This window comes from Rhinichthys klamathensis, unplaced genomic scaffold (assembly GCF_029890125.1).
Source record: "Rhinichthys klamathensis goyatoka isolate OS25496 unplaced genomic scaffold, OSU_Roscu_1.1 h1tg000157l_1, whole genome shotgun sequence".
Taxonomy (NCBI): domain Eukaryota; kingdom Metazoa; phylum Chordata; class Actinopteri; order Cypriniformes; family Leuciscidae; genus Rhinichthys; species Rhinichthys klamathensis.
In genome coordinates, this window is record NW_026606692.1 from 5203244 (window position 1) to 5216211 (window position 12968).

The 12968-nt window shown below is 37.2% G+C and overlaps 2 protein-coding genes across 2 annotated transcripts in view; one reads left to right on the plus strand and one right to left on the minus strand.

Moving 5' to 3' along the window:
• Positions 1-1835, minus strand: part of si:dkeyp-9d4.3 (caskin-1) — a 74533-nt gene extending 72698 nt beyond the window's left edge. Inside the window, exon 1 of the mRNA XM_056258738.1 lies at positions 1241-1835. Coding sequence (XP_056114713.1) covers positions 1241-1334 — 94 coding nt within the window. The 5' untranslated portion in view covers positions 1335-1835. The remainder of the gene's footprint in view (positions 1-1240) is intronic.
• A 3280-nt stretch (positions 1836-5115) lies between these two features.
• The window catches only part of slc5a10 (solute carrier family 5 member 10), a 39690-nt gene continuing 31837 nt past the window's right edge, over positions 5116-12968 (plus strand). Inside the window, exons 1-2 of the mRNA XM_056258735.1 lie at positions 5116-5263; positions 5746-5817. Of these exons, the coding sequence (XP_056114710.1) occupies positions 5153-5263; positions 5746-5817 (183 nt within the window). The 5' untranslated portion in view covers positions 5116-5152. The remainder of the gene's footprint in view (positions 5264-5745; positions 5818-12968) is intronic.

Below are 12968 nucleotides of genomic sequence, written 5' to 3' on the forward strand. Positions count from 1 at the left end.
GTGCATTGGTGTGGATGCTAATATAGTTAAATGATGGCACCTAGTATACCAATTTCAAACAGTGACCTGGCGACCTCCAATGATAAATCGCTGTCAGCGTGAACGCCCCTTTGCACGTCATAATGGACAGACGCCCAAACAGCTGAGTGAGTGGCCTCTCTCTCTCTCTCTCTCTCTCTCTCTCTCTCTCTCTCTCTCTCTCTCTCATGTACTCACACACTTTATTACTCTGACATCTGGCGCTTTTCACTAATATAATCCCTCTTCCCTTCCCAAGCCTCATGCTTCCCAACATGGACAAACAAGATGGTATCTATCTATCTATCTATCTATCTATCTATCTATCTATCTATCTATCTATCTACTATCTATGTACAGGTAGCTGGAAATAAAATAAGGACAACGTTTCTAGCTATCTGGTAGGAATAACAGGTACTTTGATATAAAATAAAGATGGTATCTATCGACATTATAAATCTATATAATATGAAGAATAGTCAGGTACTTAATGGGCCATAACTGTAAAATGCCAATATCCATCTGCAAATGTTTCCTTCAATACTCCATCTCTTTAATCTTTGGCGATCTTGAGCCACCTGCCATATCTGAGCGCGCGCTCATCTGGACATCAAAGCGGATTTGGCGCGGCCCGCCACAGCGAGCATCAAGTATTGACGATCCATCTACACACTGAGCGACGCGACAAAAGTGGAACGCTTCCGTTATAATCAGCGAATGTAGATGTCCGCGCTGATAGTAACTAAAAAGAACCGACTCACTCCAGAGACATTTGGATGACCCTGCCGCGCTGTATGATGAGTCACTAAAAGGAACGTTTCGTTTAGAAATCGAACTGGACGTAAAGGGTGCTCCGAAAAAAAAAGCACGATCGTGAACGCCACAAAAATTATTTAGTTTCGGTACGTTTTAAAAATGTAAGCGGTCCTTAACCAGAAACGATTCTCGGTTCCCAATCCTACCCATAGACGCGTAGCTATACGACACTAACATACAAAAGGCCTACAAAGTCATTTTTCTACATGCTCTTAAGAGGGAATTGATTGAAAATTCAGGAAAATTGTTCACCACACATTCATTTATTTCGCTAAAGCAAAGTGTTTTGCCATATAATATCACATAGGCCTATTCAAAGCCGCGTCGGTTTAAGTGGTCATTGAAGCAATAGCAAGGGGGTGTGTGGAGGGTGTGATGAGACATTTAAGATCGGTGTGATACTCACTCGCTTTGCCCTGTTTGGGTCTCTGGAGGAGCCGTTGGACGGTAATCAGATCCTCCGTCTTCACCGCCTGCAAGAGTTCCTGTTCTTTCCCCATCCTGTTCAATCACACACTCAAGCACCCTCTCTCACACATGCAGTCATGGCTATACTTTTACATCCAGCGCATCTTCAGGGGACCAGGCGACCATAACGGTGCCGTTAACGCCAGCACATCCTCGCCGTTCATCGTTAAAAGGTCGAGTGCGCAGAGACGCGCAAGACGCGTTTACATGCCCAGTGAAGTGACCAGTGGCGTCCACTCAGTCGCTAACGACGAAAAAAGGTCTTATTGCGTACTGAGGTAACAGAATCCAATCGTTTTCAGGTTAAAGGGACGGCGCGGAAACCTTGCGCGTATTTACGCACGGTGACATGGCTCGTTACAAAAATATCAGATGTTGTATAAATCAAAACGGAAGCCGTCTCTTTGACCCGAAGCTCGTACAGAGACCGTATATATTACGTAAACATCCAGGCAGATGTGCGCGCGGGCGCTGGAGGTTGTAATCCGCTGTCACTTTCTCATGTGCGCATGTATGTGTGTGTGTGTGTGTGCCTGTGTCTGTGTACTATCTGTGTGTATGGCAAGCTGATTTAACATTTATTCTTTAAAAAACTGACTAGAATAAAAAATATAATATATATATGCAGTTAGTACTAGAAAAAACTAATAGTTTATAGTAAAAACATGTAAATATGTGCTGTGCTTTCCTCTCAATAACAAAATAAACACAACAAAAATGAAAGAAATAAAAACCCAGCAAGCATTTTTTTTATAAAGTATAAGAAAAGCATCTGATCATAGCAACATTAATATGTTTGCACAAGCTGTCCAATTCGGTACTCTAGTCAATGGCGTTAACGCAGTCATTGCTCAGAGTCATATAGTGTATACCTTCATGTAGCCACCCACAACATGCACATGCACAACCCTTCAGCACAATGGTAACCACTAAACTTCAACCTTACAGAAAGGTTAACTAAATCAATACATTTGAATTTTTAACCTGCAAGTTTATTTAAGTTGCAGAAATGGGTCTCCTGGATTTCTTTTTGGAGTGGGATGCTAGTCTGGATGACACACTAGTAATTATAAAGTAAGTACTATTAAGGCATTAATATTAAAGCAGCTTGCCATAGTGTGTGTATGAGAGAGAGAGAGAGAGAGAGAGAGAGAGAGAGAGAGAGAGAGAGAGAGAGAGAGAGAGAGAGAGAGAGAGAGAGAGAGAGAGAGAGAGCTTGGGTAAATTGATGGTGCTGCATCAATCAGGGGGCGTGACTAAATAGACCCTTTCCCAAGAGCTGACAGATTAAAAGGGAGGGAAGCAGTGTGTGTTGTTTTTGTGTGTGAGCGAGCGAGTGTGTTTTTGAGGAGAAAGGTCACAGGACAAATTTCAGTGGGGTAGGTACTGACCGAGTACACTGAGCCAAAGGCACGCGGTCCTTTAAAGAAGGGGGGAAGACGCACATTAAATGAACATGTCATTTAAAAAAAAATTTGTTTAGGCTACTCACCCATAGCTATTCCAAATCTGACCTTCTTTCTTCCAGCTGAACACAAAAGGGAATATTTCACAATAAGTTCACACAATATAACAAAAACATACAATGGCAGTGACCACAACCTGGCAAGGTTAAAAAACAGAAAAAGCAACAGCCTGTGAGCAACAGATGAACAGATGAAAATGTAAGTTGTATTTAGTTAAAAACCTTGATGGTGCATCACACTAATGATTATGCTTAATATGCAAATGATGTTCCAGTATGGTGAAACATATGAAAACGTCTATTCCACAGAAGAAAGAAACACAACAGTATTCTCTCTTCTTCTTTTATTTTTAAGTGAGCTGTTCCTTTAAATCTCATTGGTGGCCCTCAGACACTGATAGCCATACTGCTCTGATTAAAATCATATCATTTAATCGCTCTCTTACTCCTTATCTCTGTCATTTCAGACATCATTTTTGGTGACAATCTTACAATTAAAAGTCTGTGATACGATATATTACTCCCTAAGGGTGTCAGCAGAACCAGAGCAGATGTCTAATTTGGGCTCGTTCTAACCCACATCAGTCAGTGGGTAATTAGCCGTTCTTTATTTATTTTGCACTGTCAGTTTTAAGGACTGCAATAACTAAATGAATACCCAGTTATTTGTGAGGTAGAACTTATTATCCAAATTATCCGCAGGGAGATTCCTCCACGCTACCAGTTCCTGGCTCTGTCCGACTTGGAATCTGCTACATTTGTGTTTGCCAACCATAATCACTAGTTCACCAACCGTTACTCCTGCAGAGATTAGTTCCAACTGTAATTCAACACAACTGAAAGAACTAATTCAGCAGGTGTGTTGACTGGGGCTGGAACTAAACCCTTCCAGAAGGTACAGTCTATCCAGGGAAAGGATTGAGCTACAGTAAGAGCGCACTTATTTTTGCAGCATGAAAGTGTAATGTAGTGTAATGCATCCAGATGTGGCTTTTCTTTCCTATTTCTATTTATTCTTAGTGTGGATTCTCATTACTGCAATACAATGATTTATTTTTTATTTAGACAGCGCAATAAATACTATACTGTGTTATTTAAATATATAATTTTTTGCATTGCAGTAAAGAGGGTAAAAATTATTATTTTGCATTACATTAATGATAAATGGGGGGGGGGCAAAAATATTAGGTTTAGATAGATTCTTATTTTAATACTTTTATTCAGCAAGGATGCAGTAAACAGATCTAAAGTGACAGTAAAGACTTTTACCTCTTATTTCTTTCAAATAAATGCTGTTCTTTTGAACTTTCTATCAAAAAATCCTGAAAAAAATGGGTTCACAGTTTCCTCAAAATATTACTGTTTTCAACAATAATAATAAGAATTTTTTTCCTGAGCAGCAAATCAGCATATTAGAATGATTTCTGAAGGATCATGTGACTCTGAATACTGGAGTAATAATGCTGAAAATGCAGCTTTGCCATCATAAGTTACTTAAAAAATATATGAAAATAGAAAACATGTATTTTAAATTGTAATAACATTTGACAATATCACTGTTTTACTGTATTTTTGATCAAATGAATTCGGCCTTGGTGAGCATGAGAGCAAACTCTTATCCGCCATACACTTTTCAAAGCATTAAAGATACTGTGGGGAAAAAAATAGTATCAATATAATAAATAACTCAATGAGAGACAAAAAGTCACCGGAACCATTTACACTGCCATCATTTAAAACTGCCAAGGCCAAAATAAAATGACATACTAGAAAGAAATACTCTGGAAAACAGAAGTCAGAGGTTTTTCTTAACTAATTAACTTTATCATGGGTCAATTGTGGTGCATTTAAAGAAATTAGTTTGCAAATACTCCTGCCACACTGTCAAATAAAGTACTGCTAATGTGAACAGTGACCCCAAACACTAAAGTATACTTATGTCCATGTGTAAGATTGATGCTGACGGTTAGTGCATGTGTGTGTGTTAATGGCTAGCACCAGTGGGTGTTTAAGTAAATGATTCACTTTGTTAAGTGTGTCTAGGGATGTTTTTTAGACTCTGACAGTCACATTAGGTTAGTTAGATCACACGTCTAAATGCTCTGATTATACGTCTAAGCATGTGTGTGTGTGTGTAGCCATTGGTGTTTGTCTCTATGTGCAGGTGCATGTGTAAGTCTCAGAAACCCAAACCAGCAGCAGGGTCTGTGTGTCTTCACGGATGTGTTTCATCTGCCTTGTTGTTTTCATGCAAGTTTGCTTCATTAAACTGATGCGTTTAATGATCAATTCACACACAGAGCTGGCTGACCGGAACGCCTTGTGTCTTTCTAGCCTCTTTGCCTTGTGCTCTTAGTCTGTGTGTAGTGTGTGTGAAGGCAGGACATGGCGTCTAACTCTACCACTAAATTTTCCGCCCTTTCCCAGTCTTTCAGCGTATCTGATATCATTGTAATTGGAGCGTATTTTTTATTGAACGTCGCAGTTGGAATATGGGTGAGACATATTTGTGTATTTGTGTAATTGCATGCGTGTGTATTAGCTGTATCAAACATTATATATATTTTCTGCTGCACAGTGTTTTTACACTCTTAGAAAAAAGGTTCAATGGGGTTGAAAGTACTTTTTGCAGAAAAAGGTTATACATACGGAGAAATTTATTAAATTATTGCATAATACTTTCATGTTTAAGGGATTATTTCATTTTTTTATTCTAGTGATAAAGTATGTTGTTTCATTCATAAAATGTTATTGAAATAAACAATTAGTTTAAAATGATTCATTAATGAATTAAATTAAATCCATAATATGATCCTATGATGGGATGTTGATGTTTTAAAAAAAAAATAGAACAAAATTGTGGATGTAAACTGTGGATTTAGAAAGGAATCTTTTTTTAAACGTTACTTCTAACATCTAAGATATTAGAGTGGGAAATACAAGCCCGTTTACATTTGGCATAAACTCTTGTGTTTCAGTCATCTTGCAGAGTGAGTCGAAACACACTGAGTGGATATTTTCTGGCTGGCAGAGATATGGCTTGGTGGCCGGTGAGTGATAATTAATGTAAACTGAACCAATTGTAGCAATATATAAGCATACATTTACTTTAATTTATATGGTTTAAGCCTTATAATGAGGAGATCAATTACAAATAATCCTTGTTGATTTTTTTTTTTTTTTTACTTTACAACCTAAAAATAAAAACTTTACTTTGGGGAGACCGGGGATGGTTGTAACATTTAAGACCTTTCTGTCTATATCTTGGAGTACTTTTAAGCCAGTGTGTTCAAAATGTGATTCAAACTAGTTACAAGTGTCTGCTATCAAATGACATAACTTTTATCTTTGCAACACAAACAGAAAATGGATGGTTTAGTCCACCCTGGGGTGAGATGTGACATTATGAGATCCACCGGGGTGATATGTAACATAATGTAATAAGGATTTTGACAAAAAACAAACAAAAAAGGATTTTGAAAGCTTTTTATTCAACACTGACTTTTCAATATAACTGATGTGTGTCTGTGTGTGTGTCACTCTTAGTCATAGTAATTGACCACTATAAATTTAACTTGAACACAAAACATTGTTTGTGTGTAAGCTTGTTTGTTACTGTCAGTCATAGTATTGGCCATAATAAAATTTAAATTGAATGTGTGTGTATGTGTGAGACGTGTGTGTGACGTGTGTAAGGTGTTAGGGTTAGGTTGTAACTTTTCATTGTTTGTTACAACTAACCCAGAGTCATGTAGCTATGAACTAGCTCACCTTACAGCTAACAGGCAAAACATTTGCACTAACAACTTACATGAAAAATATCTACACAGACACACAATAAACATAATTTAAATTTGATGAGTTTAACTATAAAGCAGAAATTCCCATAACAAAAATAAACAAAGTAAAAAAAGTTACTTTCATACCTCAAAATTGGGTTTTCCACTCTAACATCTGCTGTGTTTGCCACAGGGCTCTACTTTATTACATGTGGAATAAGGACTAAACTGAGCATGTGCGAAGTGAATCAGGGGATTTGTAACTAGTTCCTGATTGGACAGATTGAAATTGTTACAACTGACCCGTGTTACAACCATCCCCGGTCTCCCCTAAGTAGTAGAGTAATAAACTACAAAGGTTGATGTGATAAAAGTGATCTCAAGGCAAACGTTTTATAGACAATGTTGAATAAAGCTGTTTCTTTTTTTAATAGGTAATTGAAAAATAACATGGACAAGAAACAACGCATTCTCATCCCAAGGCGTCATATACTGACGCTTTTGCCAAAGCGTCTACATCCGACGCACATGGCACCCTTTAGCGTCAATATAACACGCTTCGGTTATGGGTAGGTTTAGGTCTGGGGTAGTGTTAGGGTTAGACCACTAGGAGGCGCCATGTATCTGCGTGTCATATTGACACTAAAGGGTGCCATGTGCGTTGGATATATTATAGACGCTTTGGCAAAAGCGTCAGTATATGACGCCTTGGGATGAGAACGGGCGGCAAGAAACTACTTATTTTCAACATCCAGATTTTAGGTCAGAATTTATATACAGTGGTGTCCAAAAGTCAAACCGCAAAACCAAATTTAAATATATAAATAAACCCAAAAAATACCAAATTAAAACAATTTGCTCTATATAATGATCCTTCAGAAATCATTCCAAGGGTATGTTTACACAACGCTATGTACTAAAAACTAAAAAGTTTGTCATGCCTTTGCGTTTGTCATGTAGGCTAAAGGCGACAATGTTGTCAAACCGATCTCCGTTCACGCGGATCCACGAAAACGACTAAAAACACTATAATGCATGTACCCACTGAGCAAGCGACGTCTGTGGACATACAAAACAGGTTGATATCACGTCCGTCCGTCCAGGCCATAATCTGAACGTCCATTGACATCCAGAATTAGTTGATTAATGACAATGAGAAATTATGTCCAATCTGGCTATAATCTAAACGTCCACTGACAGCCAGAACTAGTTGAGAAAAGACGTTCATACTGGCTATAATCTGAACGTCCGGTGACATCCAGAATTAGTCGATGAATGACTTAAAAAAATATGTCCAATCTGGCCATAATCTAAACGTCCGCTGACAGCCAGAACTAGTTGAGAAAAGACGTTCATACTGACTATAATCTGGACGTCCGTTGACATCCAGAAATAGTCCATAAATGACGTGAATAAAGATATCCAATCTGGCCATTATCTTAATGTCCACTGACAGCCAGAACTAGTTGAGAAAAGACGTTCATACTGACTATAATCTGGACGTCCGTTGACATCCAGAAATGGTCCATAAATGACGTGAATAAAGATGTCCAATCTGGCCATTATCTAAACGTCCACTGACAGCCAGAACTAGGTGAGAAAAGACGTTCATACTGACTATAATCTGGACGTCCGTTGACATCCAGAAATGGTCCATAAATGACGTGAATAAAGATGTCCAATCTGGCCACAATCTAAACGTCCACTGACAGCCAGAACTAGTTGAGAAAAGACGTTCATACTGACTATAATCTGGACGTCCGTTGACATCCAGAAATAGTCCATAAATGACGTGAATAAAGATGTCCAATCTGGCCATTATCTAAACGTCCACTGACAGCCAGAACTAGTTGAGAAAAGACATTCATACTGACTATAATCTGGACGTCCGTTGACATCCAGAAATGGTCCATAAATGACGTGAATAAAGATGTCCAATCTGGCCATTATCTAAACGTCCACTGACAGCCAGAACTAGTTGAGAAAAGACGTTCATACTGACTATAATCTGGACGTCCGTTGACATCCAGAAACAGTCAATAAATTACGTAAATAAAAGATGTCCAATCTGGCCATTATCTAAACGTCCACTGACAGCCAGAACTAGTTCAGAACAGATGTTCATACTGCACTGTAAAAAAAATATCCTAATTTTACAGTAAATAACTTCCTATTTTCATCATTGTGGTGGCGTTCATGTGTGTTCAATTCGTAAATACGATCTTTATGACATGTCTTGAATGCATCAATAGCTCTATTTTAGGGACAATCCTTACAAACAATCATTGCTAAAATACATTACAGACTGTCACAGTGAGAAGATCTTTGTCCTTTATCAATGCTAAAGACCTAACCACTGCAGTCAACACCTTGGAGTATCCATGCTGTTAAATAAAAGTCTGTAGACAAGGGTTAAGGTTAGGGTTAACCCCTTAATTTCTAACCCCCGGTTTCACAGACAGGGTTTAGATATAAAGCCAGGATTAGGCCTTAGTTAAATTTGGGCATTCAATTATAGCTTTTAAAAATGTACCTTAGAAGAAAAAAACATTACTGGTGTGCATCTTGAGACAAAACAATGGCACTGACATAAGATATGTCAGTATAGCCTACAAGTTGCTTTCAGGTAATACAGCTCAAACGTGCATTTTAGTCTGGACTACAGGCTTAAAGGAGAACTCCGGCGCAAAATGAACCTCGGGTGTAATAACACATTGGTACAGACTAAATCGTTCCCTGAGATTTGTTTTCATGATAATCGAATGTAAAGAGTTTTATCTCTAAAAACAGTTTAGATTATAACGCTAGTATATTGGGCATCGAGTAAGCAAAAAGAGATCGCTAGTTAATACCATTAACAAGGCTCAAATTAGCCCCACACTAACACGGCAGCATAATGAGTGTCCTTACATGCAAACCGAAGCATTGAGAACTTTGTAAGTGTATAGACAGTTTAATAAGAAGATACTTTACACAGACAGTACAGTTAGCGCATACAGACAGCAGCCATCTTGGAAAACAGTCTCGCATAAGAGAAGCACTTAACGCAACAGAGAAAATAAAAAAATAAATATAATTTATCTTATCTTCAATATCTACACGTACTGTTCGCTCACTCTCGTGGTTCGATTGGTCGAGACTGTTTTCCAAGATGGCTCCTGTCTGTATGCGCTAACTGTACTGTCTGTGTAAAGTATCTTCTTATTAAACTGTCTATACACTTACAAAGTTCTCAATGCTTCGGTTTGCATGTAAGGACACTCATTATGCACTGTTCTGATAAATTGCTGTTTATCAGAACAGTGATAAATAAATGTTATTATATATGGTATACAAGTTACTGTTTAATCTTTCATTTTTTATCTTTCATTTTTTATCTTTCATTTTTAATCATGCACTGCAATGAAAACACATTTAAACAATTGATTAAATATAACAGCCAGCCTACAAATACAACTAAATAGCACGTGTATATTTTTTTCCTATTCTTTCTTTTAAAACATTTCATATTGTCCTGTTATTGCAATGTTTTCACACTATTGGCTGTCTCTCCGAGTTGTTTTGAGCATGATTGGTTATTCTGACTGTCATCCAGGAATCTGGCCAATGACAACTATGCGCGCCTTTACCAGTCAAGTTTGAATACGTCAGTTGAAGTGAGTGGGTGTCTGTGCTCCTGCTCGGGACCTACTTCGGTTTTGTGGCTTTTACATTGTTTAAAACATGGATTATTTTACATCGGACTGCTAAATGTTTATTTTGAGCGAGTTGCGGGATGTAAATGAAGAACAAACAAGGAATATGGACAACGAACAATGGACATATTGCAATCTACGGAAGGTAACGTAAATAACTTTTTATTTTATACAAATTCTAATACATCAAAATATAGTGTATTAAATTGAGAATCTAAACGCGATTAGAGAAATATTGATATTAGTACGGTATTCCAATGTATTAGGCTAATTATGTGCTGAGCTAGCATGTGTATTGTCAGCTAACTTAGTTTATGATAAAAAAATAAAATAAAACTCAGCATTGGAGCTTTACAATGAGTGAACTGAGAACATTGTCTCTTTAGACAGAAGAACTCGAACCACACTCCTTTACTCGAGTCTAGAAGAATCTGCAAACTAGGCTTTTAAATTGTTGATCGCGGGATTTAACGTTAAAGTTAGGCCTAACGTTATTGTCTTGGAGCTGGTGAGTCAATTTTGCAAGCTTTTGTAAATGTCTCTGTTAGTAGCCTAAGTAAAAACAAATAGCTAATATTGCTGTGTGTGTTTCCTTCATGATCCAGGCATTTTGGGAGTAACGTTAAATATTATCCAGCCACACGATCTTCAGATGGTGAGTATTGTCATAAAATACACGTGAAATAGAGGCAGAACATGGACACTCTGCTCAAAGGCACACTGGTTCAAACCCTCCAGACAATGTTTTATCTTCTATCTTCTTGAGTTTATACAGGCCTAGCTGACCCAAAAATAAATGTCTAACTTACTTTTGTGAAACACAAGAATGTTGGGAATAAAACAACTGTATGAGAAAAACAAAAACAAATAAGGCATTTCTCAAGATATCTTAATTATGGTTCTACATAAGAAACTCATACAGTTTCAACATGAGGGTGAGTAGGCTAAATAATGAGAGAACTTTTCTTTTTTTTTTGGATGAGCTGTTCTTTTAAGGACATTTGCTAAATTAACCATGGTTTTTATTATAGTAAAGGTGTAGAAACCATGTTTTTTTTATGGTGGATTGATTACAATAATTTATTACCATTTGGTTAGTGTCACAAAACATTGTTAATTTTAGTAAGGGTTCTCCAGATTTATATAACACATAACCTGTATAATTTATTTAAGGAACACATTCAAAATGGTCCTATGTCACCCAGATCAATAATTTATTAACGCACTTTTTAACTTTTTTTTTTTTTTAGATCAAGCATTGGAACAATGTTTACGGAGCAGAACAGGCACCAACAGAGAAACAAGTCCATCACTAGTAAGTATCCATTGCAGTATCTAAAACCGTAGTCAATTTTAAAGGCACAGTGCACTCCAAAATAAAAAAAAATCTATTTTTTCCCGTGCCATTCCAGATGTATATTTTCCACAAAGATTTTTTGAAAAATTATCCATTATTGTAAGCCAATATAATGCAAGTGCATGCACCAGAAACTTCATACAGTACAGCCTGCTGTGTTGTTCACACAAGATGTTTTCTGCATTTATCATGTGAGCTTTACAATGCTCTTGGACTTTTTCGACCTTCCGCATTTTGGTGTCTATTCACTTGCAGTATTTAACACAAACACAAGAGATGGATAATTTTTCTAAAAGTCTAGTTTATTTTTTCTAAAATGTGTTCATCTGAAGAAAGAAAATCACATACCCTTTCGGACGGCATAAGGTAGAGAAAATAAAGGGGGTATCAGTTTACTCTCCTTTAGCTACTATTTATAAACCTTACATGTGATTTAATAAATTTACAATTAAAGAGGTGTTCCAAGCAAACAGCTATGTGTGTTTATATTAGGGGTGTACGATTCAGAAAATGTCACGATTCCGATTTTTAGGCTCAAGATTCGATTCAATAGCGATTTTCGATGCAAAAACGATTCTCGATTTAAAAAAAACGATTCACAGTATGTAAATGTAGTTACTTTTCCTATGTAGGTATTAGGGATGTGCATCTCCATAACTGAGGCCGATGCGATACGCATGTCGATGCATAGCCAACGATACGATACATTAAAGATAGGCTACATATAAGCAGCTACCGATGCAATGCAATGCGATTCACTATTATTACGATGCGGTGCGATTTGATTTCAACTCAACGCGATGCGATTCAATGTAATACGATGCAATGGAGAAAAATATGATGCTATGCAATTCAATATTCAATTATTTTATTTATTTTGTTCATATTTTGTGCCATCTGACTTTTAACGCATGGCTCTTTCACATACAAAAGATTTGGTTTTCAAAACAAAAAAAAACATAGCGTTGCGACGTTCGTCTGTTATAGGACAACTTAGTTTGAATAAACGAGCAGACACTGCTACTTGCTCTACGTTTATTTAGAATTAACAGCCAGACAACTAGCAGTGACTTGAGCTTTCCATTAAATGAATCACACACAGTAAACAAATCCTTAAAGACCCACTCCGATGAAAATAATGTTTTTCTAGGTGTTAACATGTTCTTGTGGCATTTTTCTGATGTTAGAGGACATATCTTGAGAAAAATAAGCTTGTATTTCTGAGTATTTCTACATTCAAATGGCTGTGAATCAGTAGCAGACGCTAAAATGCCGGCTAAAATAGACTGGAGTTGTGACGTAGTAACTCCACTGGGCGTCTCCACACGCGATGTCTTGGAGTGAAATAATGATTGGTGATCGGTGATAAC